This window comes from Cicer arietinum, chromosome 3 (assembly GCF_000331145.2).
Source record: "Cicer arietinum cultivar CDC Frontier isolate Library 1 chromosome 3, Cicar.CDCFrontier_v2.0, whole genome shotgun sequence".
In the NCBI taxonomy this organism is placed as follows: domain Eukaryota; kingdom Viridiplantae; phylum Streptophyta; class Magnoliopsida; order Fabales; family Fabaceae; genus Cicer; species Cicer arietinum.
The window spans coordinates 53,913,909-53,941,088 of record NC_021162.2 but is presented as its reverse complement, the minus strand read 5'-3'; the positions used below and the strand labels follow the sequence as shown (position 1 = coordinate 53,941,088).

Genomic DNA, 27,180 nt, shown 5'->3' with positions numbered 1-27,180 from the left:
AACAACTTCTTAACTTCACAATAATCTGTAAATGTGCCTTGATTGATAGGATATAAGGTGAATCACAAATGTAGTTTTCACATCCTACAATATGCCAGCGACACCATTCTGCTCGAAGATGGCTCTCGAAATAATTTGCGGTTTATAGAAATAATATTGGGAAGATTTAAATTGGTCTCCAGTCTGAAGGTTAATTTCTTCAAGAGTATAAGATGTATGAAATCAATTTGGAGAAACATTTTTCGGATGTGGCATCCTCTTGTCTCTCGTGGAACACTTACCCTTGAGAGGAGATTGTTCAAAGCATACTTTCCCTTTGGAAAAACAAGCGTTTTATCAATTGTGAAGGTGACCCTCATCATTTCAGTGTTTATATTGTCATAGAGACATCAAGTTGTTTTTCTAATAATGTCTGTTGCAAACTTGGAAGAGGCGACAAGATAGAATTTTGGTTGAACAAGTGGGTGGGAGACAAACCTTTATGTGAAGTTTTTCCAGATTTATTGAAAGGAGCCACTTGACAAAATTAATGGTTTCTCTGTTAAAAGCTTATACAATCTGCTACTGCCAGCTGAAGAGGAGGGGTTTGAAGAGTCAATAGCACTGATAAAATGTGATTTAGTTATATAAAACACCAGGTTCAAAATAACACTTTTATCTCTCATCCTATCAATAAAATGTGATTATTAAATATAATAATAAATGAAGTTTGAGATAAAAAATAAAAATATTAGAGATATTGAAGTTAAATTTTATAAAAATAAATAAATAACTAAACATGTCATGCTAACAAGTAATAAATGCCTTAGAAGTTAAAAATAATAATTTTTATACTTCTTAAAAGACAAATATACCACTTTCGAACAAAATATTTCTATATTTATTTCTTTAACCAATACCCCTAAAAATATTCGTTAACATTTTTCCTAATTGAAACTATAATATGCGTAGCGTATAACTTTAAAGTATTGCTTTTCTACTATATTAGAAAGGAATTGGAAAAAGAACAATAGATTTATATATAAATTTAATATATGGAGGTGCAACATATGGTTAAAATTGGATGGGGCAAAGACTCCTAGAGCCATTAACATAACTATGACCTTAATTAAATGTTGGATATATAAGAATTGTGATTAATATATCTAACATATGGTTGTTATGAATGTAGTGTATAGATTTTTGGTGATCTTAAAATATTTGGTTCATTATTGTTTATACGGATTCGGATTTTTCAACAAGTGATAGTGAATTTCTGGTGTTGGATCCTTATATCGAAAGTCTTTCTAGCAGTGTAGCTAGAAGACGAGTCACATTGATAATAAAGGCAGTGCAAGATGTGAGAGAGTCACACTTGAGAGAAAGATTGTTCATATATCTATTGTCGAAAGATTATGGGTGAAGATATAACGTTAAAGTCTCTTGTGGTCTTGGAGCATTTGGCTCGATTTTGCTCATGTGCCCCCGTACTCCCTCAACAAGTGCTACTTGTATTGAAAGTCTTCTTGGTGATGTAGTCATAAGGCAAATCTTATTGGTAATAATGACGATGTAAGTATAGGATGTGAAAGACTTACACTTGAGAAGAGATTGTTGAGTTCAAGTGTGAATGGTTAGGTCTCATATTGACTAAAAATGAATTAAATGTTAAATATATAAGAATAATAACTATATACTTAATGCTTTAAAATTATAGAATGAGATATAATGTGAAAGTCTCTTGTGATTATGAAACATTTGATTTAGTGTCTTATTATGCACGAGTTTAATTTTATACTATGGAGAGTCAAAATTATTTCAAACATAAAAAATTAATTTTTACGACCAAACTTTTCGTTTAACTTTTTATTTTTATTTTTATTCTGGTGTATATAAGCAAAATCCATTTTGTAGTAAACTTATTTTAACGAAAATGAATTTCACAAAATCAATTAATTTCTTCTCATCTTCTAACAACAATTGTCATATATAGTAGTTTGTTAGTGTAAAAATAAATATGTTGAATTTAATTTAATTGAAAAATTAGAGTATTTCATTATTTTAAAAGTAGATGTATATATTGTTAAAATTGTACAATTACATTAATAATAATGTATAACAAGTAGAAGATAAAATTTTATCATAATTAGATGTATGACAAACCATTTTCATGAAGAAGTGGGCTTAAACTACATTTTGAAAATGGAGTTAAAGATTTGATTCCTCATGAAAAAAGAAAACATAGCTATAAATTGAAGGAGGGATATATCTATGTTTTTATTAAATGTATATATAGAAGTATCATATATGTGAAATACGACTTCAAAAGAGTGGATTTATGTCTAATTATTGGGTTTGATTAATCATGATGAACATCTATCAAATGCACGTTGGCTTCAAGCAGTGTAATAGAAATGATATATTGGAACAATTTGTCTTGATAAATGATATGGTTAGTGATGCTTTTAAGGTAAATTACTTTTATTATAGATTTGAATTCTTGATTTTATTAGTTCAAAATTTATAAGGATAATATTCCTAATTCTATTATTTCTAAATTGCTCTTAAGATAATATCCCTAATTTTATTTGTTCAAATTATAGATTTGAATTGCTTTTCTTCCGTTCTATTTAATGTTCCCTTTGTCTTTTAGGAATTTGGATTAACCATCCAAATTTTATATTTTTCTTTTATTATCTAATATACTTTAATGTGATATTTGCTGGTTTAAGTTAACGGTATTAACCTAATTAAAATGACTCTGTCGCTTTTTTTTTTTCTGGTTATAGAAAGAAAAGAGTACATTGCAAATTATATTTGAAATTCAAAAAGAAGAAATAAACTAAGCGTGAACCTTAGGTAACCGGACCAACTCTGTGTTGTTTAGGCAAATATTACCCGGCAAAACTAAACCACACTAAAGAGAGAGCCAACTTTATTCCTTTCTTTTTCTTTTTATTTTTACAAAACTTTATTACTTTAGACCAAATACATCCGAATATATTCACAATAAAGAACCAATTTTCTACTGCATTTCTTTAACAAAGCAAAAACGAAGAAAGAAAAAAAGCAAGAATAAATCAAGCTTTATTCTATTTTTTTTTTGCTCTGTCTCCTGTTTCTGCCAAAATTTTGAATGAATTACATCATTTTGTGTATAGAGTGGGGCCCTTATTATATTTTCTCATGATGCTGACATATACTATTTGAATTTTGAACATAGTTACAAACTTTGATATAAGGAAGCTTCCTTGACACCAAATTCTCGTGTTCCTATTAATTTCTTCCTTAGCTGCCTAGTGGTGTGGTGCCACTAAAATTGACAAAAGAAATTGGAAAGAAATGTAACTCAATTTGAAAACTAACTAGTCACAATTATAAAGAATAAAATAAATAATAATCAATTTATTTATTTATATATTATTATTTAAATATTTTTAAAAATTTATCCCTCGTATAAAAGTGTGAGATTTTAAATACACCCACTAGTATTTAAAAAATAAACAATAATTAAGAATAAAAAATCATTTAAATAATAAATACATTTTTAAAATCATAATTTTTTTCTTAAAAATAAGTCCGTAAAAGTCTCTAAAAAATTTCTTATAATTAAAACAGAAGATAATAATAAATAGTAAAATAAAATAAACCACCGAATTCAATTCAAAATCAATAGAGTGAATAATTCAATTAAAATAATTGATACAATTGAAATATTTTAAAAAAATTATTAAAATGAGTAATTTTTATAAAGATGATCCTGTATTTGGGAGAAAAGGTAATAATAAATTTTGATAATTTAGACTAAATTATCCTTCACTATTGTATTTTAATCACTAATTATTTTGCGATTTTTTTTTTCAAATTATTTTGGAGTTCTAACAACTTTTATTACTAGTGCAGTTATTTCTCAATTGATATTTCATAGGTACTTAGTAAAAATAAACTGCAATAAATGTATACTCTTGATCTTCTAATAATGTAGTGGAAAAAATGACTTAAGTATGTCTTAATTTTTTTAAACCAATTAAAGTTTAAGCCACTGAAATCCGACACGGAGGAAGTACTATTGTGGGTCCATAACATTTTGTTTTTACTGGACAATTGACATCATAGTTTCTTTAGGAAAAGATAACTTGGTTCACATGTATTGAAAATTTTAATTTTTAAATTAGGAGTTCAATAAGTTTAGAAAAAAAAAACTATTTTTTATTATTTAAAAAATTATAATAATTAAAAATCATTTATTAACAATGCGATAAAATAAAATTTATTTATTTTTTAATTTTTGTTATTCTTAATAATAAATATCACATATTTTTTATGAAAAAATGTAAAAAATTAATATAATATTTTTTAAAATATTAAAATTGATAAATAGTTATTTTATAAAAATAATTATTAATTTATTGATTTAGAAAACATTATATTAAAACACTTCAAAAAAGAAGAACCATTAAATGATGCAAAATGAAAGTGATGTATCCGACTTTTTGTAATCACAAACACTTGAATGGTCCTTTCGTCACTTAGCACTTAAGCTAAATCAACTAACATGAGGAATTTCTCTTTACATTGAAAGTGTTAGGAACTTTCCACGTAAGCCTCATATGAAAATTCAAATGTTTGCTTCACATCTTGTTCTTCAAAAATCATTAAAAAAAACAACTATTGAGCCAAACAAACATATTTCAAAATATAGCAAAAATGTCTTCCAAGCTTATAGCAACGGTTTTCATCTTTGTAACAATAGTAGTAGCTAGTGAAGATAGCAATATCGATTTCACCTATAATGGATTCGAATCATCACATCTATATCTTGATGGTGTTGCTAAGTTAACCTCAAATGGCTTACTTAGATTAACCAATGATACAAGACAACAAAAGGGTCATGCTTTCTATCCAAATCCTATAGTTTTTAACAACACTTTCAATGTAAGTGAATTTTCTTTCTCCACTTCTTTTGTATTTGCAATAAGATCGGAGTTTCCTAATCTTAGTGGCCACGGAATTGTTTTTGTTGTTTCTCCAACAAAAGGGTTACCAAATTCATTTCCAAGTCAGTATCTTGGTGTCTTCAATGAAACAAACAGTGGAAACAATAGCAACCGTGTTTTTGGTTTGGAACTTGATACAATTGAGAATATTGAGTTTGGTGATATTAATGATAACCATGTTGGAATTGATATAAATGGATTGAAATCAGAAAAATCAGCTTCAGCTGGATATTATGATGGTAATGGTGGTGAGTTCAAGAATTTGAGTCTTATTAGTGGTTTTCCAATGCAAGTTTGGTTGGAATATGATGGTGTGAAGAAAATTATTGATGTTACTTTAGCTCCAATTACCATTGAAAAACCAACACAACCTTTGTTATCATTGAAGAAAGATCTATCTTCAATTCTTAACAATAGTATGTATGTTGGATTCTCATCTTCAACAGGGTCAATTTTAACTTCTCATTACATCCTTGGTTGGAGTTTTAAGGTTAATGGTAAGGCTCAAAAAATTGAAATTTCTAAACTTCCTAAGCTACCTAGTTTGGATGAAAAACAAGATTCAAAGGTTTTCTTAATTGGGTTGCCTTTAATTTCACTAAGTTTGATTCTAATGCTAGCTATAGCAATTTTTCATTTTATCAAAAGGAAGAAAATGTTTAAAGAGCTACATGAAGATTGGGAGAAAGACTATGGTACACAAAGATTCAAGTACAAAGATTTATACTTTGCAACAAAGGGTTTCAAGGAAAAGGAGTTATTAGGAACAGGTGGATTTGGTAGAGTCTACAAAGGTGTGATGCCAATTTCAAAACTTGAGGTAGCTGTGAAAAGAGTTTCTCATGAATCAAGACAAGGGATGAAGGAATTTGTGGCAGAAATCGTTAGTATCGGTCGTCTGCGTCATAGGAATCTTGTTCCGCTTCTGGGCTATTGCAGGCGAAAAGGTGAGTTACTTCTTGTCTATGACTACATGCCGAACGGAAGCTTAGATAAATATTTACACAACAATAATCAACCAAGATTTTTATTAAATTGGAGTCAGAGATTTCGAATCATTAAAGGCGTCGCTTCGGGTTTATTATATTTACATGAAGAATGGGAACAAGTTGTGGTTCATAGAGACATTAAAGCTAGTAATGTTTTATTAGATGGTGAGTTGAATGGTAGATTAGGTGATTTTGGTCTTTCAAGATTATATGATCATGGAACTGATCCTCAAACAACACATGTTGTTGGAACACTTGGTTATTTAGCACCTGAACATACAAGAACAGGTAAAGCTACAACAAATTCAGATGTTTATTCTTTTGGTGCTTTTTTGCTTGAGGTTGTTTGTGGTAAAAGGCCTATTGAACAAGTTAGGGAATGTGAGAGTTTAATTTTGGTTGATTTTGTTTATGATTGTTGGAAAAGGGGTGAGATTGTTGAGGCTAAAGATGTAAATTTGGGTGAGGATTGTGTAATTGATGAAGTGGAATTGGTTTTGAAACTTGGGTTGTTGTGTTCACATTGTGAGGCTTTGGTTAGGCCAAGTATGAGACAAGTTGTGAGGTATTTGGAAAAGGATTTGGCACTTCCTGATTTGGATTTTCTTAGTTTGTCTTCAATAGGGTTAACTTCTTCTGGACAAGGTGAAAATTTTCAAGATTTTGCTATGTCTTATCCTTCTTCTATGGATAGACCAATTTCATATACTTCTTCAATTGCTGAGTCACTTCTCTCAGGTGGTCGGTGATTTTAGAAGACACATAATTTAATAGAAATGTTATCATTAGACTATTTGATTTTTGTAAAAAAAAAAAAAAAAAAATATTTGATTGTAGTTGATTATTACTTTTTATATTATTAATTGGTCTTTGTATAAACAAATTGGTCGGCATATGTTATTAATTAATAATTACTTAGGAAGAGGAAAAATTGTTAGAAGTAGAGAATGAATTTTAGACTTTTTTATGAAACTTTATCGATGACACAACCCGAGTATTGAATTATGTATAAATTGAGATGAGATATATTAAAAAGAAAGAAAAAAATTGTGTCTCAATAGTAGTCCCTTGTTGTTGTCGACAACTGACAAGTAATGGATATATATAAGTTCTTATTTCATTTGTTTGTGATTTGTTTATTCAAAGTTTGATTTATTGTTTGAGCTTGTGTGGCTTGACCTTTTGCTAGATAATAAACTACAGTTACTTAGCAGTACCTATGATCATATAAATTCAGCTATTATTCTGTAAAAGAAAAAATGATTGATTTAAATTTTAAGAATTAATTTTACCCAATCATTTCTAATGTGAAAGAAACTCAAATAACTCATTTTTTAGCCTCACATAACTCATAATTAAACCTTTTTACTCTTAAATGCAATTTTAGTTCCTTTTTTTAATTAATCTGTAATTTTATTTTCTCAATTTTTAATTTCGCAATTTTTGTCTTTCTATTTCAATTTATATGTATTTTTGGACACTCTATTTCTAATTATGCAATTTTGGTATCTTTATTTCTTAAAATTAAGATATTTTATCCTAACTATCGATTTGACTATTAATTTTGAAGATGTGTTGTCATTTCATCAAAATAGAGAAACAAATTGCAGAAGGACAAAATATCTCAATTTTAAGAAATAGATGGAGCAAAATTGCGAAATTAGAAATGAAGGGAACAAAATTAAAAATCAGTTAAAATAGAGATACAAAAATTACGAATTAGTTAAAAGTCAACAATTTTAAAAGTCAATAATTTTGGTCCCTCCCTCATATTTTCGAACTAAAAATGACGATTTAACATATTTTAAGTGACATATCATACAATTTCATAATATAGAACTACTTGTATGCATTAATTATTCATATATCATTAATTAAATTACAAAAGTGAAAAATTCAAGAAGTCGAAAGTTAAGTGTTTATAAAGTTTTATTGCAATTTCATGAGTATTAATCATTCTATCATATGCCACATAATTTAAAACATGTCACATCACTATTTTTAAATAAAAAATCAAAATGATAGATCAAAACTGTCAAACTTTAAAATTGAGGGACCGCTTTCATGAATTGATAAAAATAAAAAAAATTAAAATTGCAAATAAATCTTTTTTATTAGTGAAGTGAATCCATATTGGATCAATATCTATTACATTAATAAATACACACAATTTTTCATCTTAACCATCGATATAAGATTGACCAGTTTAGATTAAATATTGCATATTTTTACTTAACTATTTCAATCGTTAATATGAAATCAAACGGTCTAAATCGACAATGTCTTACTATAATGACAAAAAATCCTATTCCATCTGATTTCACATACAATATTATATCTGATTTTAGAATCAAAGAAAATATTATATCCTCTAAACTCTAAAATGAAATATAAATAAAAATAATAATTAAAAAATTGATATAGAAAAATTGAAGAATCTAAAGTAACTAGTAACTACTTTTTGCCCTCTCATTTTCTGATATGTATCACTCTCATAAAATTGAGAAAAAAAAAGGAGTAAATAGAAGAAAATCTTGATAGATCAATTTTTCTATTACCACTACCATACCATAGTTATTGTTACACGTATCAAATGTGTCATTCCAACTCAATCTTCTTCCAATTTGAACCACACAAAAACAAGTGGAAAAATGAACTAGAAAAAAAAAAGTAGATAAACCTCACATTGAAGAAGTGGTTGAAGTTGTCAACCATTGCAATGGCTACCTCATCAACAAAATTGCCATCATCATTCATCTTAGGAACCCCATCACTTCACTCTACAAACAACAAACTTTTGTTCCTTCAAAATCATACCTTGAATACATCAGCACTTCACAAAAAGAGACTTTCCTTCACTGTTCAAGCTGTCAAGCCCCCTTCTGGTGTATGCACTTTATCTTTTTAATTTCTTATGCTATGTTACACTTATTTATGTCCTCAATTTTGTTACTTTTTTCAGGTTGAATTTCCTAAAGTAGAGCCTAAATTTAAACCTCCATTTCTTGGGTTTACAAAGACTGCTGAAATATGGAATTCTAGAGCTAGCATGATTGGACTCATTGGAGTTTTCATTGTAGAGCTTGTGAGTATCATCTTTCATCTTCATTTTTAGTAATCACTTTGATTGAACTGTGCTGTTATAGAATAGAAGGTTAAGTTATACTTCTATTTTTTTTTTATAATTATTTTTAGGTTTTATTTTGATTATAATTTTTTTAGTTTTATCGGATCCTTAAGTTAAAAAATACTGAGATTAAAGAGAAATACAAACAACTTCAATTTCAAAAAGTGTAATCTAGCTATAATGGAATGAATTATGAAAAAATAAAATAAAAAAGCTTAGTATAGATTTGTTGTTTCTATTTAGTTTATTGAGTGATTGTGATGTATTTTGCAGATCATCAACAAGGGAATACTTGAGGTGATTGGAGTTGAAATTGGAAAAGGCCTTAATATTCCTCTTTAATCATTCATTTCACTTTGTTCATATATAATGTCACATATATTCAATTTTAGCTTCATTTTTTAATGGTTTCAAGAACATGTTTTCTCATTACTAGTCATTTGGCTGCATGACTAGATCTATTTCTGTTATTTAAAACTTTGGCTTATGAAATTCCAATGCAATTGTGACTGGAGTGTTGGTTGATTTAGTTCATGGAACTCTATTAACTTGGTATTGAAGCTGTTATCATAGTTACCCCTTTAAAAATATTTGTTCTTAAATTTTATCACTGTTTTCTTCCATTTTACGAGTGAATAGGCCGATTGGTTCTCGAAATTGTGTAGGATAAAGTAGTCTCTGAATTTTACGAACTCTTGAAATTGTGTTGGATAAAGTAGTCTCTGACATACAAATTGAATATGTATCCCTTCAATTGTTCCAAGCAATCATTCTATATTTTCACTTGCTGCTATTATTAGGAGGTTAGGATTCATGCAAAGGAATTGCTATATTGTGTTTGCTTGAAGTTTATAAAACAATAGTTTATAAATCTTTCAAGTTATTTTGTTGCTTTTGATTTGTTGTCTACATGAGATATATATTTTAATAAAATGAAGTCTGATTTAAGTTCAAAATGGAGGCTGGATAGCTAGCAATTGAACTCCTATTAATTTGGTGTTTACATATGTATATTTGTCAAGTTGTTATTATCATGAAATTTAGATCAGTGATAAATTGGTCTCATTTAGAGATTCAACTCATTCTATATTTGCAACTTCTATTGTTCAATTGGTATTTCTCCATTTGATAAATTCACACCAAGGTTAAATACTTCATCCTGACTTGGGATTCTAGATATAAAAATGTGATCTTGGAGTCTTATTCCAAGTCTGCCTTGTACCTTATCAACAATAATGCTCAAAACTTTCACCCTTATGCTATTGTTGTGGATCATATCTCTCTCTTGTCTCTTTGGGTTGATTCTCCTCGGATTTCTCGATCAATTATTGCAGATGTATATTGAATAGTAAGCAGATTTGCTAGTTTTCGTGTAAAATTTCGTAGACAAATTTGTTCAATGAGATGATATTGATTTAAGATTGACATAGAGAAATCATGTATTCAATTAGTGTATCACATCATAATTTTTATTGGAAAAATTTTTTAGAACGGCTATTTTGACTAAAATCTTATAATTTTAATATATATTTGTCAATTTATAAAATTCAAAAACTATCTTAATCTACACATACAATTTCAAGAATGAATGTTTCTCTTCACTTGTTTACTTTAGGAACTCTCCACTTAATACTCAAGTTTAATAATGTACCTATACATTAAAGAATAGTATTTATTAATTAATGGTGTGTGTTTGATTATGTGATTACAAAAATTACTTACTTATGTAAAATTGATTTTCAATAAAATGAATTGAAGGAAAAAATAATTTATATTTAAATATATTCATTTAAGAGTGAATTGAATAATAATATTAAAATAAAAATCAATTTTAGTAGCAAAAGCTATAAATTCTAATTAATTCAAAAGCAAAATCAATTATAATTTATTAATTCTATCTCTACACTAAATAATTTATGACATTATTAATTAGTTGTACTTTAGTCAATCTATTTTGTATAAAATGAAATTTAAGTCTCTCATTTCTAAAATTGGTTTTTTGTCCCCTATTTATTAATTCTAGATATTTTCTTGGCCTTCGCATTTTTTTATAATGTAACATTCTCATTAATGATTAAAACTTAGATGATATTTCTGACTTGAATAAATATTTTTTATGTCATTATTATTGTAATATAATTAATTTTATTTATATATTAAAATAAAATTCTAAAATTGATAATTTAAAATTTTAAAATATTTTCATAAAATAATAAAATTTTATTTTTAATTTTTAAATTTATTACATTTTAATATTATTTAATTTATTTCATTTAATATATTTTATTTATAAAATGAAAATATTTAAAATTAAAGTTCAGACTAAATTTAAAGTTTTAAATATTTAAAAGTTTATTTATTTATATTTTAATATATATAAAAATAAAGCTATTAATTAATTACAATAATAATGACATCTAAATTATTTTATAGGGAACTAAAAAATCTCATGAATTATTTAATATGGGATAAAAAAACTTATTTTAGAAATAAGGAAGTTAAAATTTAATTTCTAAAAAATAGATGGATTAAAAATATATTTAATTTTATTAATTATGTTATAAATTTACTTGTGGAGTATATGTTAGTTTAATTAATAAAGTGTAAGATTTTAAGTAGTTTGTCTATGATTCAAATTATGTAACTATTGATATGTTTTTAGAGAAAAAATCAGGGTCTCATTTCAAAAAAGTTTTTATGATGAAGAGCATGAGCACATAAATCTATTTTATCAAAGATTGAATGCATTTGTATCAAGAGAAGCTCAAAGACGTATTGCTGAAAAATACGAGAAAGTTGAGTGGATGGGTACTGACAAATTTGTATGTGGGTGCTCTCTCAGAAGGACACACGGTTTACCTTGTGCTTGTGAATTGGGACACTATAAATTGATGGGTGAACCAATTCCTCTAGATTCTGTGCATATTCAATGGAGAAAATTAAGCATGGAGTGTGAACTCACCCAAGACACAGAAGATGGATCAGAGTTGGATATGTCTACTGAGATGAATGCCTTATGGAAACGCTTTTGATCACTTGATGTTATATGGAAACGAGTGTTGAAGGGTAAAGTGCGTGAACTTGCTTTTCGAAGTACAAGTTCAATGTGTCCACCACTTGAAAAAGTCAAAACCAAAGAACGAGTGAAGAAGAGTAAGGGTAAGAAGTCGGATGGATATGATGTATATCGAGACCATTCTTACTTTGAGCATGTTAATGTAACATATTGTAAAGATCTTGGTTTCCAGCCCTCTCAGTCATCAAGGAAGTGACAAGTATCTCAATCAAAGAAATAACCCTCTCAGTCATCTCAATCTTCAAAACTTTTGTTATGGAGACAATTTCCTGATGTTATTCAGTCATACATTGATGACATATCTGATGTGGCAGCAGATGAAAATTGTGGTTTTCGCATTATTCCATTATTGCTTGGACACATTGAAGAATGTTGGTATTTGGTCCGCAATAGTTTGGATCAGAAGATTGCTTCTCATGTAACTCCATATGATAGACTGTTTACAGGACTCATTAAAGAAGTAAGTGGTTCGTTGAAGATATCCCAGCTTAGGTCTTCAACCCATGGATAAATGGTACGTTTGGTCATACATTTTCAATTATTTTCTTTCTTATGAGGGGTTCACATTCAGGATCGACAAAAAATGATCGTATTTGTTGTATTGGTTTTGTTAATGGAAATCACTGGGCTCCGGTAATTATTTTCTTCTATTTTATTTTTTTTTTTAATTTTTCTTTCGTAATTATTTTCTTCTGTTTTGTTAATTTATTTATTTTTGTAGTTAAAGATGAAAAATGGATTTCCAATGCTAGACATTGCACTAGGATGGAAGCAATATCGCACTGATGAAGCAACTTCTTTGGCAATAGTATATACAGGGCGCCTACAACACTAAGGGTATTTATTAGGTTGGTTGTCACGTGGTACTCAAAATCCACCTACGAAACCCGTAGATGCAATGTCATTAGATGAACCTTAATGTTTTAAAATTGATACAAGATCACTTGTTATAAATTAATTTTAGGTTTTTGTCGTTCGATTTTATCTTGTAATTTATTTTATTTTTCTTATATTTCATCACAAACAATTTAAAGTAACCGACATAACAATAACACATAAAATAACCGACATAACAATAATTAATAAAGTGTTCATAAAAAGTAACCGACATAACAATAATTCATAAAAGTGTTACTACTAACTAGTGTGACTACGTGATAAATACAAAGCTTTATAAAAGTGAACATACAACTCATCATCAGGACTAGCTTCATGTTCATTCAACCCCTACTGTATAAGATCACCGATTTGATGTATGATAGGTGACGGTTGTGAACTAGAAACATCTGCACTGGTGGACGGTATACTATAATGTGAGATCTGGGGTACCCCATCTGGTCGCACCAACAGTGGATGTGACACTTGATAGAATCACTCCAAATATGCATCTTCACACTCAGATGTATATGTAACTGGACGAAGCTTCTGAAATATCTCTGTCACTGACGTCACATATCCCAACCATCTACATCAAATAATCTAGAAGGATCTGGAAGTGGCGGTGAAGGAATATATTGGATATATCCAAATTGTCTCAAACACCTATCTGACAGATATTTCACTACAGTGCTGCATAATCAGAGGTGACTAGTATAAAGCATGATATTATCAAAAAGAATGACACCCCTATAATTCTCCCATGGTCTCCATATAACATCCGCATGTGTCAATGCATCAATGATACGTCTGTACTCATGGACCTTGTGTTTGCCTTATTTGTAGTACCATCTAGATTCAATATTTGGAAAATATTCGTAAATCCAACACTTTGCAAATAAAAATAAATATATTAATGATAAATAAAAACTTAATAATTAACAATAAATAATAATTAATAATTTAATAATTAATACTAATAATTAAACATAAAAATAAATAAATAACAATAATTAACATAATATTTAATAATTAAAATTAAATAAATAATTGATACTTGAAGCAGCATCATATATCCACCTAGCTGTTTGGTGTCATAACAGCAGACATCTGAGAGGTAGTCATAAAGCACTATGAATGCAACAATACCCCATGCATATTTATCTGTACCGTCTAAATATCTGAATAAAGGAAAATATTTCGCATCCACTATAATATGACTTTTATCAACGAAAATAGTACTCCCTACTAAATTCAACAGATATGCCCTAGCAGCACAATCAAATCTCTCTACTGCACACTGTTTTCTGAAGACCTCTTTCAACCAATCCAGTTTATAGTGCGCACCTCTAATCTTTTTGATCTCCTCTCAGATCTCTTTCGCGGTCACTCCTAATAGAGTCATGACAAGATTACATGTCATTACTCTATCTACATCGAGTGGACTGTAGAACTCACCCCTAATAGACAATCCCAGAAAATTGGCAACATCATCCAAAGTAATCGTCATTTCACCAAATGACATGTAAAATGACGATGTCTCGGAATTTCATCTTTCCACAAACGCATAAATCAGGTTGTCGTCAATCATATTCAAACTACCTCGTTGTAATGGATTCAAATCTGACAAATTCATCCAGTTCTTTAGGGGTCGCGGGAGTACTCGCGGGGTAAATTGTTGCATTTTGTTTCCATGTGCAACAATTTTCAGCAATGGTCGCTCCTGTATGCAAAAAAAAATATATGACATTAAAATTAAATATAGACCAAAAATAATAATTAATTTAAATATTTTTAATGCAATTTAAATAATAATTAATTTAAATATTTTTAATGCACTTTAAATAATAGTTAATTTAATATACCTCACCAAACCATAGTCTAGCTGAAACATGATGACAATATCGTGTAAGGACAGACAAATCATAAGGTACTCCAGGATACCGTGTGACCTCACCAGGTCCATCAGCTCCATCATGCCCCTCCTCCATATGCTCTCCCTCATGATCAGGTGTTGCCTCCTCCTGCTCATGTACATCCACCTACTCATGTACCTCCTCTTCCTCATGCATTATAGAAGACTCCTCCTGCTGATACGTAGTCACATTTGGGATAAATTCATCATCATGATGTCCCTCATCACTGTCTTCAATTATCATTCGTCTTCTTCTCCTTGAAGCTGTCGGTTGAATCCTTTCTGGGGGATTCATCGCAGATGATGTAGAAGTATCAGTGCCACGTGTAATTCATATGATTTTGTCGTCTCTTTCTCGTGCGCCCACTGAAAAATTAAAAAGCTAAAAGAAATAAAGCACAATTAGTTATAAAATCATATATATATATATATATATATATATAAACTTTCGGGGAATTTGAGGTTCGAGTTCCAGAGTGTATCTTGTGTACCGAAAAACTTGTATTTAAGTTCTCCGGAAGTTTAGAAAAAAAATTCACTCTTAAGTTTCAGAAATCTTGAAATGAGAAATGAAATTTTTTTAGAGGTTTTATTATTTAAACGAGGGCAAAAATATCATTTTTATTTCTGATTTGGAGGTATAGGTATAATTAGATGGCATGGGGTGAAATTTCTACAATTTAATGCTTCGTTTTTAAAGGTTGCTTTAACCGTCTGAAATTGTTGGGCCGGCCTGTTGAAAAACCATATTACAAGTGCATAGATCTTACTTTATCTTATCAATTGGCTATTCGTAATTATAACAAATACATAATTTATAAAGGTTCATTAATTTTTAATACATTAGGTCAATTGTTGTCCAAATAAAATATATCATGTTCGACCTTAAATCTTAACTCAATTAGTAAAAATGTCAATATTATAAGATTAAACTATTATGTTTTTAAGTTTAAATTCGAAATTTTGCACCGTCTCATTTATGGACAAAAAAAAATATATACTTGATCTAATTTGAATAATTGATTGTAATACACAATGGATTGAACCTGCGTACATGCATTCTAGAAGGATTGAAGTATCTGTAAAAAATAGTAGGATTGAAGGAGAAAAATATTTGTGTTCTTTTTTTTTTACCTCTTTTAACTCTCATATTATCAAAGGAATTGAAGTCTCATAATTGAGAAGAAAATAAAATTTAATTAATGATTATTTTAGGGAGAGATAGAAAAGTTACTTTTAATCAATTTAACATTAACTTAATTTAAATTTGTTAATATTTGAGGTAAATCATATGATTAATTATTTAGTGAGTAAGTCAATATTTCGACTCTTGAAATTATAAAGTTGAGTATTTTAATCCCTTAAATTTAGAAAATAGTAAATTAGTCTTTTAAATTGAAAAACTTCAATAAATTTAATTATTTTATTAAAATTAATAAAAGATCATTATATTAACTTGAATAGTCTCTCATTCTATGTATTTTAATTCCTTAAATTTAAGAAATAGTAATTTAAAATCTTAATTGATCGACCTTTATAATTTTAATTACTAAAATATTCATTTACTCTTTTTCTTGTAGCTTCAATTTTTAATATTAACATAAATAATTATTGTTTTTCTCTATTTTATATCTTTAATAAAAATTAATATTTTTTAACATCACTTTTAGAAAAGTATACTTTATCACACTCCCGCAATTAAACACTGAAATATCTCATTTATACACAATAAATTGTAAGTCCCAATGCATTATCCATAACTTCAATAAACAAAAATGACTTCCTAATTCCCTTTTCTTTACACAAGTAGGGAGTGGTCACTGGTGCTACTTGTGAACCTGGATAATTATTTCAAATAATTGCCCCCAAATTGTATGAAGTCATACTTTAATATGACTCACTTAGGAAAAAAAATGAAATATGTTTTGGAAATGGAGGTTATTCAAAATTGTCCCTGGCCTAAGGTTTTAAAGGAGTAAACATATAGATTCGGATGTTCCATTTTCTCTGTGATTTGGCCAAGAAAGAGGATATTGAATAGTTTGGGCTTATTGGGACTCTGTATATACAAGTCCACATAGTCTTTGTTAGTTTTAAGGTGCTTTTGTCTCTCACTTTCAATGTTTTCAAAAGCTCTAAATATATATTCGAATTGACCATTTCAAATATATATTTTACGCTTCTAAATTAATTAATTCAAGTGGAAGAAGAAAATTTAGTTTTAATGCTTTGTTTGTGGTTAATTTTAATTGTTTGTCATACAAATAAAAAACTTGATTTATGAAACATTTTCATCAATGAATAATGAAGTGATTTGTTGCTCAAACCTTTGATTCCTAACACTGTATTCGACCACATGCCTACACGTGATTTGAATATTCCAACTTCAAATCGTCTAGATGTTAGACTTTATTGGTCGGCGTCTAAGAAAACAACGACAAAAAATGTAGATATATTAAATTAAATATTTAAATTGATAGCACTAGCAACGTCACCTTCCATTGATTCTTCGCCCATCATTTTCCAAGCTGCCAACTAGCCAAGTCCATCACAGATTTATTTTGTTAATAACAACTTGGAAACATTTAAGTAGAATAAAAGTTATTTGGTTTTTTATTTTGGTTACTCATTATTACAATAAAATCAAATTAGTTTATAAGATGATGAATTTTGTTATTATAAACTATTTTCATCCTTATCAATCTTCAATTTGAGATTATTTAAAAATAAAAAAAAAATTCAACATGAAATTTGAATTTTTTAAGAACACTTAAAATTAATGAACTTAGTATATAGATAAGTCAGTGAATACAACTAAAAAAATATAATTTGATGAGTGTTAAGAAATATGATAGAATTAAACAAAGTAAAAACAATTGCAAAAACATTGATTGTTTAAATTGACATAGTAAAAAAAATTGATTATAACGAAAATATTATATACTTCTGTATAATAACTCTAATTAAAATAACAAATCTTGACTAACTTTAAATTAATACCGATCAACTTGTGACCAGCTCGAATAGATAGACTCTACTCTACTCTAATATCATTTTTATTTTTATTTTTTATATTGAGTATAACAAACCTTTACGAAATTGACTTTTAAAAGTTTTTAGAAACTTGTTTTCATAACTTATCTTTATTCAATGTCTTGAATTGAGGTTTTTCCAATAAAACTAGAATTAGTTTTTTCCAATAAAACTAAACAAACATTCAGAAAATCATAGATGATAGTTATATTTTAATTCCATAAAACAAATGACATTGATCAGTCTGATTTCATATAAGCTCAAATGCTTTCTAAATACTAGCAACTTTTAAAAATTAAAAGTCATAAGCTAACAATTATTTAAATAAATAAACTTACTAACATAATATATAAGAACACCATGATAGAGATAGGATATCATTAATTCAGTGACATCCCTATCTTCCTCCACATCTTCGTTCAACATTATCTTAGCAGCCAAGCAAATCATATAATTAGATATTTAATTGTGACATTTCAAATGCACAATTCAAGTGGAAATTAAAAATTGCTATACTTAATCATTTAACAAATTAGATGACATTGATGTTTTGATTTCACACATCCAATTTAGAATCAAATGCTTAATAAGTAAACATTGATAAATACATAAACAAAACAATTAAAGTAAATTTTTTGACTTACTCACTAAACTTGGAAGAATAAAAAATAGTGGTTCACATGTGCAAAAATTTTCAAATGGTCCCAAATGAGGACTTGGATTGCTTTCACACAGTTTGACCCAATAAGTGATCTTAGACGGTAGATTTAAAATTAGAGTTAAATTACACATAAATAAAATTAAATACAAAACATTTTCATCGTTAATTTAAAATCAAACGGTTTTAACATAAGAGACTTCTATTTTACATTGAAAAATTAACATATTTCAACTATTAAAATTAAATCATTAATAGTTGAATAACATATCAATGTATCAAAATTCTTAATTTAGTTAATTTCAATAGATATTGTCGTAATACAGATAAATTAAAAAAAATTATTAATCAAAAAATGCTCCCCTTGTTTTTTGATTTTTTGATAGTATGGTATAACTTGTATTCCATATATTACATCATATTGTAAAAGTAGAAAATCCAAATCCCCTATAAACAATAAATAAACACTGAACAGAACTACATAATCATTATTCACAAACTATAATCATGTTCCTCAAACTTGTGTTGTTGTGTTTTCTGGTTACAGTTGTAGCCATTGAAGACACCAATTTCACCTATAATGGATTCCAATCATCTCATTTATATCTTGATGGTATTGCTGAGTTAACCTCCAATGGCTTACTTAGACTTACCAATGACACAAAACAACAAAAGGGTCATGCTTTTTATCCAAATCCTATACTTTTCAAGAACAACATCAATGGAAGTGTGTTTTCTTTCTCAACAACTTTTGTATTTGCAATTAGACCTCAGTATGCAACTCTTAGTGGCCATGGAATTGTTTTTGTTGTTTCTCCAACAAAAGGGTTGCCATATTCACTTCCAAGTCAGTACCTTGGTCTCTTGAATGACACAAACAATGGAAACAGTAGCAACCATGTTTTTGGAGTTGAGCTTGATACTATTATGAGTAGTGAGTTTGGTGATATCAATGATAACCATGTTGGAATTGATATCAATGATTTGAAATCGGCTAATTCGACATTTGCAGGATACTATAACAGTGATGGAAAGTTCGAGAATTTGACACTTTTCAGTGGTTATCCTATGCAGGTTTGGATTGAATATGACGGTGAAAAGAAGAAGATTGATGTTACTTTAGCTCCTATTAAGGTCGATAAACCAAAACAACCTTTGTTATCATTGAAAAAAGATCTTTCTCCAATTTTGAATAGTTCTATGTATGTTGGATTTTCATCAGCTACTGGTTCAGTTTATACTTCTCATTATGTTCTTGGTTGGAGTTTTAAGGTTAATGGTGAAGCTCAAAAGCTTTTAATTTCTGAACTCCCTAAGCTACCAAGATTTGGTGAGAAAAAAGAGGACAAAATTTTAACTGTTGGGTTGCCTTTGATTTTGCTAAGTTTGGTTTTCATGATAACTTTAGGGGTTATTTATTTGATCAAAAGGAAGAAGATGTTTGCTGAGATTCTTGAAGATTGGGAACATGAGTATGGCCCACATAGATTTAAGTTCAAAGATCTTTACTTTGCCACAAAGGGTTTCAGGGAAAGGGAGCTTTTAGGAACCGGTGGATTTGGTAGGGTCTACAAAGGTGTGATGCCAGGTTCCAAAATTGAGGTAGCAGTGAAGAGAGTTTCTCATGAATCAAGACAAGGGATGAGGGAATTCGTGTCGGAAATCGTTAGCATTGGCCGTCTTCGACACAGGAATCTTGTTCCGCTTCTAGGCTATTGCAGGCGAAAAGGCGAGTTACTTCTGGTTTATGACTACATGCCGAATGGAAGCTTAGACAAATATTTATACAACCAACCAAACGTGAGCTTAAATTGGAGTCAAAGATTTCGAATCATTAAAGGGGTCGCTTCGGGTTTGTTTTATCTTCATGAACAATGGGAGCAAGTTGTGATTCACAGAGACATAAAAGCTAGCAATGTTTTAATAGATGGTGAATTGAATGGTAGGTTAGGTGACTTTGGTCTTGCAAGATTATATGATCATGGAACTGATCCTCACACAACTCATTTGGTTGGAACTGTTGGTTATTTAGCTCCTGAACATACAAGAACAGGTAAAGCTACTAAATTTTCTGATGTGTTTGCTTTTGGTGCATTTCTTCTTGAAGTTGTTTGTGGAAAGAGGCCAATAGAACATGTTGGTGAAAATGAGAGTGAAATTCTAGTTGATTATGTGTTTGAATGTTGGAAAAGAGGTGTGATTATTGAGGCAAAGGATGTAAATTTATGCACAGATTATAGTATTCAAGAAGTGGAATTGGTGTTGAAACTTGGTTTATTGTGTTCACATTCAGAACCTTTGGTTAGACCAAATATGAGGCAAGTTGTGCAGTATTTGGAGATGGATATAGCTTTGCCTGATTTGTCTTTGCTTAGTTTATCTTCTTCTGGTTTAACTTTTGGATACCGTGAATTTTTTGAGGATTTTCCATTGTCATATCCATCTGATATGGATAAGACATTCTCACATACTTCGGTGTCTATTACTGATTCACTTCTCTCTGGTGGTCGTTGATTTTAAGAGGTTCATGAAATATATGGCTACTTAATTGGTTTGTTTTGATTTTGGTATGTGTTAGATTTGTAAGCTTCTTTTCATTAAACTATTTTGATCACATTTTGCAATTATTTTACTGTGTCTGAGTTTGTATTTCTTGAGTTGATGAAAGAGAATAACACTTATTATTCAGCAATATCACACAAAATCAATGAGTAAACAGTTGAACAAGAGGATATCATTCATTAATCAACCACAAAAATAAAAGGACTCAACTTTCCTCACTCAAAAATCACACCTCTTTTCAAAAGTATACTTCAAAACATAAACACAAGTTTATCCGTTTGAAAGTAAACTTCCGAACACATGTAACATCGAAGTTAGGCCCTAAAATAAACTGCAAATGCAATCAGGAATACCAATTCCTTCACCAATTAACTTCAGAAATTCGATTTGTGGTAAGTCCAGAAAATGGCTAGTATTACAAAAATGAATGACCACTTTTGCCTAAAGTGACTGATAAAACAAAATTAGCATCCCTTCAAATTTTAGAAGACTATACTAGAATTTTCAAGGACTAAAAAGCAATTTTAAAATGAAACTTTTGAATTAATAGTGAAATTCACAATAATAAACCTAATCCATTGATTAAAGTACTAATATATCCAACAATGGATATTGCTACTTCTCCCATAATGAATCCATCTAAATCGTCACCTAAGTCGCCGCTCTTCATGTCATCATATGTCTTAGAAATGTTACCTACATGACAATGAGTACCATAGTATATGCCACAGCATAAAATTTTAACTACAAGCAACACCCTGAACTAATTTTGCACAAAATTAGTCCTTTTTTGTGTCATTTTATCACTAGTCCAACCTGAACCTACTACAAGCAGCAGAAGATGGATCAATTTACAGAAGCCTGCTAATACGAGCATCGATAACCGGACAAACATTTGCTTCTGTATTTCCAAGAAAATCGTCCAGAGACATCCTGCGGTTTTTCCATAAAGAGTCAGACAAGCTCTTCATCTTTTCTCCTTCACTTTTTCTATTTCCTTGGACATTAAGTATTTCTGCATATCCACCTAAAATATTGAACAACTAGTCAATATCAATATATAATAAGATTTGTTAGGATTATGTTATCAGCATCCATGGAATGAGCCTTAAAATTCAACAACTTGGCATTATTATAATCGCTGTCATGGACGGCGTCATACGATACCAACGAATACACCTCAGCATTTCTTCTATACCACATACAATAAGATATGTATCTATCTATAGTGGCTATAATTGTTACCAGTTTATGAACTCAACATTCATGACAAGAGAAATTCTACTCGATTTAACAAATTGTCATTTTATTCGTAGATTCATTAATGACATGCATAACTATCACTCGTTGATAACACAGTCAACCAATCATAGATTATTATTGAGGATCAAATAATCCATCATACCGCTTGCAAGAGCCACTATATCGCTTCTCTTTAGAGTCTTCGCCGACGGTGCAGCACCTACAAAAAGAAGTTAGGTTTCACTATTAATCCATTACATAGTTTTCAATTCTGAATTAAATAAATGCTAGAGAAAAAGTCGAGATAGCTCCCATTGGAGAAAAAATGGTAAGCTCGTCTTAGGTGGCTTGAACATGTGTGAAGAAGACTCATAATAACACGCATAAAGGGGAGTATGGACATGGTTGTGGCAATGAATCACAACAGTAGGGTATAATAACACTCTGCAAACTGATATCTGTAAGCGGCCACCAGCCAGAACGCACTGCTATATAACACAATTGATAACCCTGACTCATTGTGTACATATATTATAGATGATATCGATAATACATGGACATAAGGGAACCAAGCGGCGCAATAATATTTACCTTCAGACTCAGTTTCCTTTGGTGGAAACTTCAAAATCTCTGACACTTTTCTGTAGAGACCCTGTCAATGATTTTTTATTAATACTATTTGGAAGAAGCATGGCAATGCTAAAAAAATTGAGACATGTTATCTATCAGTTTTAATGTTACATGTGTTAGTTAAATATCTATATGAAAATTGGTAGTTTTAATGATTGTTTTTAAGCTATTTTAAACTTTTCTCTATGAACAGTATCACTTGCATGTCATACAAGACAAAGCCAGGTCAGTCAACAACTCTGCATAATTGAGTGAAGCTGGAACAAATAATCTTGTTTTCATAGCATCGGAGCTTTCGAATAACAAATAAACTGGATTCAACTTTAGATGCATCTTACTTATTACTAATCAATCATTGTTCTTTCATATTTTTTGAAGAAAGGAAATTATAAAATAAAATGGGGCTTCACTATCACTTGAAGCTTGTGACAATTCTATTAGTTAATTAAAAACTCAACATTCAGAGAGTTCTAACCTCTTGAACCATAAGAGAACTTGATTGCTGGTCAATTGCTTTACGCCTATACATAAGAGCTATACATGTTAAGACAGCACCCACCTTGGCATGTTTTTCGCCTTCAACAAATAGAGAACCACAAGATATTATGAACAATATGCCACGACCATCCTCAGTGCTAATGCAATATGAATTTTTAAATTGAGTTTATGTAACAGATCAAAATAATAAACAAGTCACCATAGATCTGCTCTGCCATATTTAACGCCTTTGTCAAATGCTCCTCTGCATTACGGAAGTTACTAAAATAAAACACAAGTTATTAGTGATATATATCACATTGCAGCTTTGATAAGGAAAACCATATAAAAAAACATTAAGCCTACCCCAAATGTGATTCAAGCTGTCCTAGAGCACACATGGCTCCCATCATTAAACCCTCCACGTTCATGTTACCACCTCCTAAGTATACATTACCACTCTCTTTATGTTCACTGGCTCCATCTATGACATTCTGGTAAATCTCTTTTGCCATTGAGTAGTTCTGCTTTGTTTGTTGGAATTCCGCATACGATAGAGCAGCAGTGCCTACATACCCAAACATCAATCCAATGTCGAAGAACAATGCTAAAGTAAAGTAACTTATAGAAAGATATATACCATCGCATAGCTTGGTGCGGAGAGATTTGTCAAAGAAGGATTCAGCTGCAAAAAGAACACAATAAGCACACTCATCGCGAATCAGAGCAACAAAATTGAACAAATAGACCATTAGCATTTAGCACTCTACCCGACTTAATATCACCCTTTACAAGTTCAACCAGTCCTTTAAGTGCTCTAGCACGAACATTTAGAGCCTCAAAATCTTCTGTTTTCTCGTTCTCCACAAGCTCTATGCACTTATCAGCCACCTCAGATGCCATATCATCCTGTATACGGAAAAAAATTCCAAATAAAGCTCTGTAAAAAAGCAGGCAAATAATTTACATTGAATAGCAGATAGCAACCTGTTCCAACTCTAGATGAAGCCCAGCCTGAGCTTCAAAGGCAGCAACTACAACAAGAAACGAAGACACCACATGAAAATTCGCGTTTAAAACAAAAATAAAAACCCTAGTAAATGCAGTACCCAACAAAAGAGGTTTAAAAGAATTTACCTCTAATACCCAAGTAAGAATTACTCAATTCTTGAACACCATTGAGCTCCTCAATTGCATCAACATAATCTCCTCTAAGAAAAGTAAAAGAAAATTACAGCTCTGATGAGTTTAAACAACTGACCACAAAATGAAGCTCCAAAAATGAGAATTAAGAGGCGGAGACAGTTTACTTTGTGAAAACATTTCTCATTTTCATTTCCTAAAATTAATGTTAATTTTACTTGTTAATAAGGAGGCAAGTGACTTTTGAAGTGAACAAATGTCTACATTTCTAGAAATAATGAAAATGTCAAAAAAAACTGTTTCCATTATTTCCAGAAGTGCATCTTCATAAACTAAAATTTCATCATATCTTCATGACAATGGTTCACTTTAAGAGTCTCATATTAAGATACAATTAACACACATTATAGAAAATGAAAACACATATTTTTCACAAAATAAAAACCAAATAGAACTAAAATGATCACAAAGAACGAACCTTTCACAAAACAATGTAGACATAGCAAGCAAAGCAATTCCTTTAGAATTCTCATGTTTTGGGTCATTTCCTTCAGTTAACTCAGTTGTAAGACAGTGCTTCAACACCAAATAACCCATACCATACGAACCAACTATTAACACAAAAATCAAACAAACCCAAAAAGATGTTAACTTTGAACAAAACACACAAATGGGTCATCAAAAAAACAAAAATTGAATCTCTGTCATGTCATATACCTGATTTTTCAGACCTTGCTTGTCGCAAAGCGTATCTTTTGTCCAACGCCAAACCAGTGTTGAATGATCTGAATGAAATGGGGGAGGGTTTTGATGTGAGGGAAACAAGAGCTCTTGAAGAGAATCTTGATGATAATTTTGATGCTATGCGAAACATGGTTGGTTGAAGAATGTGTTTGTTGGTTGATGAAAATGAAATGAAGGGTAAAAGTATAATGAAATTATAGAAGTGTGTCTGTTAATTGTTAAGAGTGGAATCAAAACTTAGCACGATTTTGTTGCCCTAGTACAAGAAGGATTCAAACAAGTTTGTTGCCCTAGTACAAGAACGATTTTGTGGCATATTCTATCAAGGACCAATTCATTTTATTTTATTTACAATATTGCTACCAACACCCCCCAAATTGCTATTCACACCCCTCAAAATTAAAAAAAATCAAAATGCCCAAAATGCCCTTCCCTTTATTTCATCTTCTTCATAACATCTTCTTCCTCTTCATTCTACATTTCTGCATTTGCATTGTTGTTCATTCTATCATCATCAATCAGCATCCACCATTTTCATCAACCAAGTTCATCAAACATCTTCATCTTCATCAATCAAGTAAGTAATAATCATTCTTTGTTTTTGTTGTCTTATGTTGTTTTGTTTTATCTATTTAAGAATACAATGCCTGAAAATTGAAGGAAAGTAGTTTCCATTTTTGATGAAGAAGACAACCTTCGTTGCCCTAAACCCAGAAACGTACGTGAACTCAGTTCACGTACGCAAACTTGTTTTCAAAAACCCAGTATGTGAACGTGAACTGAATTCCTTCATTTACGTGAACTCAGTTCACGTATGTGTACGTCAATTGAAATTACGTACCTTTACGTGAATTGAGTTCACGTAAATGAAGGAATTCAGTTCACGTTCACATACGTGAACTGAGTTCACGTAAGGTTGACATTCAGTTCACGTACGTGAACTGAATTCACGTACTTGCTGAATTTTTGAACTGCTGCTTCTGTTTACATTTTTTTTAAATGATTTTCGTTTTGCAGATATGGTGCGCACTATGTTTACTGACAGGGAGGGTCGTGTTATACTTAACGAGGGCACTTCTAATGCAAAGTCTAATGCTGAAGGTCGTCGTATTAGGCCAACTGCTTCTGCAAGGGCACAACGACGACGAGTACATCGGCAACAGGAAGAAGCCCAACCTGAACCCCAAACAGCTGATATAGATGAACCTCCACATGATGTTGGATATCCTGGTGATCCGGTTGATAGTTCTGTCCTTAGGACATTTGGCGATCATGTTGCGACTCGACTCTGGGATGGCGAGGTAATTTTCTCAATCAAATTAAGTTAAATTATATTTTTTAACATTTATGTTTAACATATATTTTTTGCTTAAATAATTTCAGGATCGGGGAGAATTAAGGGTGTTCAGCAATGGGAAAAAATTAAAAGAAGCTGTTATTGAAGACGAAGAGGTTGAGCAACTGGTTAAAAGCTCGAGATTGTATTCATTACTAAAATGCAGCTATGAAATGATCGACAAAGGGATCATTTCTGCATTCGTAGAGAGGTGGCATCGTGACACCATTAGCTTTCATCTCCCTATTGGTGAAATGACGACTACTTTGGACGACGTGTCATCTCTGTTGCATATTCCCATTACCGGTGCATTCTTCAGTGTTAATGTATTTAACAAGGATGAAGGTGCAAATATATTGGCAGAGCTTCTTGGAGTTAGTCACGGTGTTGCTTATG

At 30.2% G+C, this 27,180-nt stretch overlaps 4 protein-coding genes across 4 annotated transcripts; 3 read left to right on the top strand and 1 right to left on the bottom strand.

The window, feature by feature from the left end:
* The first annotated feature begins 4,500 nt into the window (after window positions 1-4,500).
* LOC101493160 (L-type lectin-domain containing receptor kinase IV.1-like) lies at window positions 4,501-7,088 on the top strand. The gene has a single exon (XM_004492111.4). The coding sequence runs from the start codon at window positions 4,687-4,689 to the stop codon at window positions 6,712-6,714; it is 2,028 nt and encodes a 675-aa protein (XP_004492168.1). The 5' UTR covers window positions 4,501-4,686; the 3' UTR covers window positions 6,715-7,088.
* Window positions 7,089-8,566: 1,478 nt separating this feature from the next.
* On the top strand, window positions 8,567-9,621 carry LOC101492829 (light-harvesting complex-like protein OHP1, chloroplastic). The gene is made up of 3 exons (XM_004492110.4): window positions 8,567-8,852; window positions 8,928-9,050; window positions 9,366-9,621. The coding sequence occupies exons 1-3, from the start codon at window positions 8,685-8,687 to the stop codon at window positions 9,432-9,434; spliced, it is 360 nt and encodes a 119-aa protein (XP_004492167.1). The 5' UTR covers window positions 8,567-8,684; the 3' UTR covers window positions 9,435-9,621.
* Window positions 9,622-19,083: 9,462 nt separating this feature from the next.
* Window positions 19,084-21,277, top strand: LOC101492496 (L-type lectin-domain containing receptor kinase IV.1-like). Its single transcript, XM_004492109.4, has one exon. It carries the CDS (start codon window positions 19,158-19,160, stop codon window positions 21,162-21,164), a length of 2,007 nt encoding a protein of 668 aa, XP_004492166.1. The 5' UTR covers window positions 19,084-19,157; the 3' UTR covers window positions 21,165-21,277.
* Window positions 21,278-21,734: 457 nt separating this feature from the next.
* Window positions 21,735-25,759, bottom strand: LOC101492159 (uncharacterized). The gene is made up of 12 exons (XM_004492108.4): window positions 25,422-25,759; window positions 25,183-25,315; window positions 24,699-24,772; window positions 24,549-24,595; window positions 24,332-24,470; window positions 24,202-24,246; window positions 23,928-24,129; window positions 23,782-23,843; window positions 23,560-23,660; window positions 23,046-23,106; window positions 22,618-22,674; window positions 21,735-22,239 (listed from the first exon to the last, which is right to left on the bottom strand). Exons 1-12 carry the CDS (start codon window positions 25,576-25,578, stop codon window positions 22,064-22,066), a joined length of 1,254 nt encoding a protein of 417 aa, XP_004492165.2. The 5' UTR covers window positions 25,579-25,759; the 3' UTR covers window positions 21,735-22,063.
* Window positions 25,760-27,180: the final 1,421 nt, after the last annotated feature.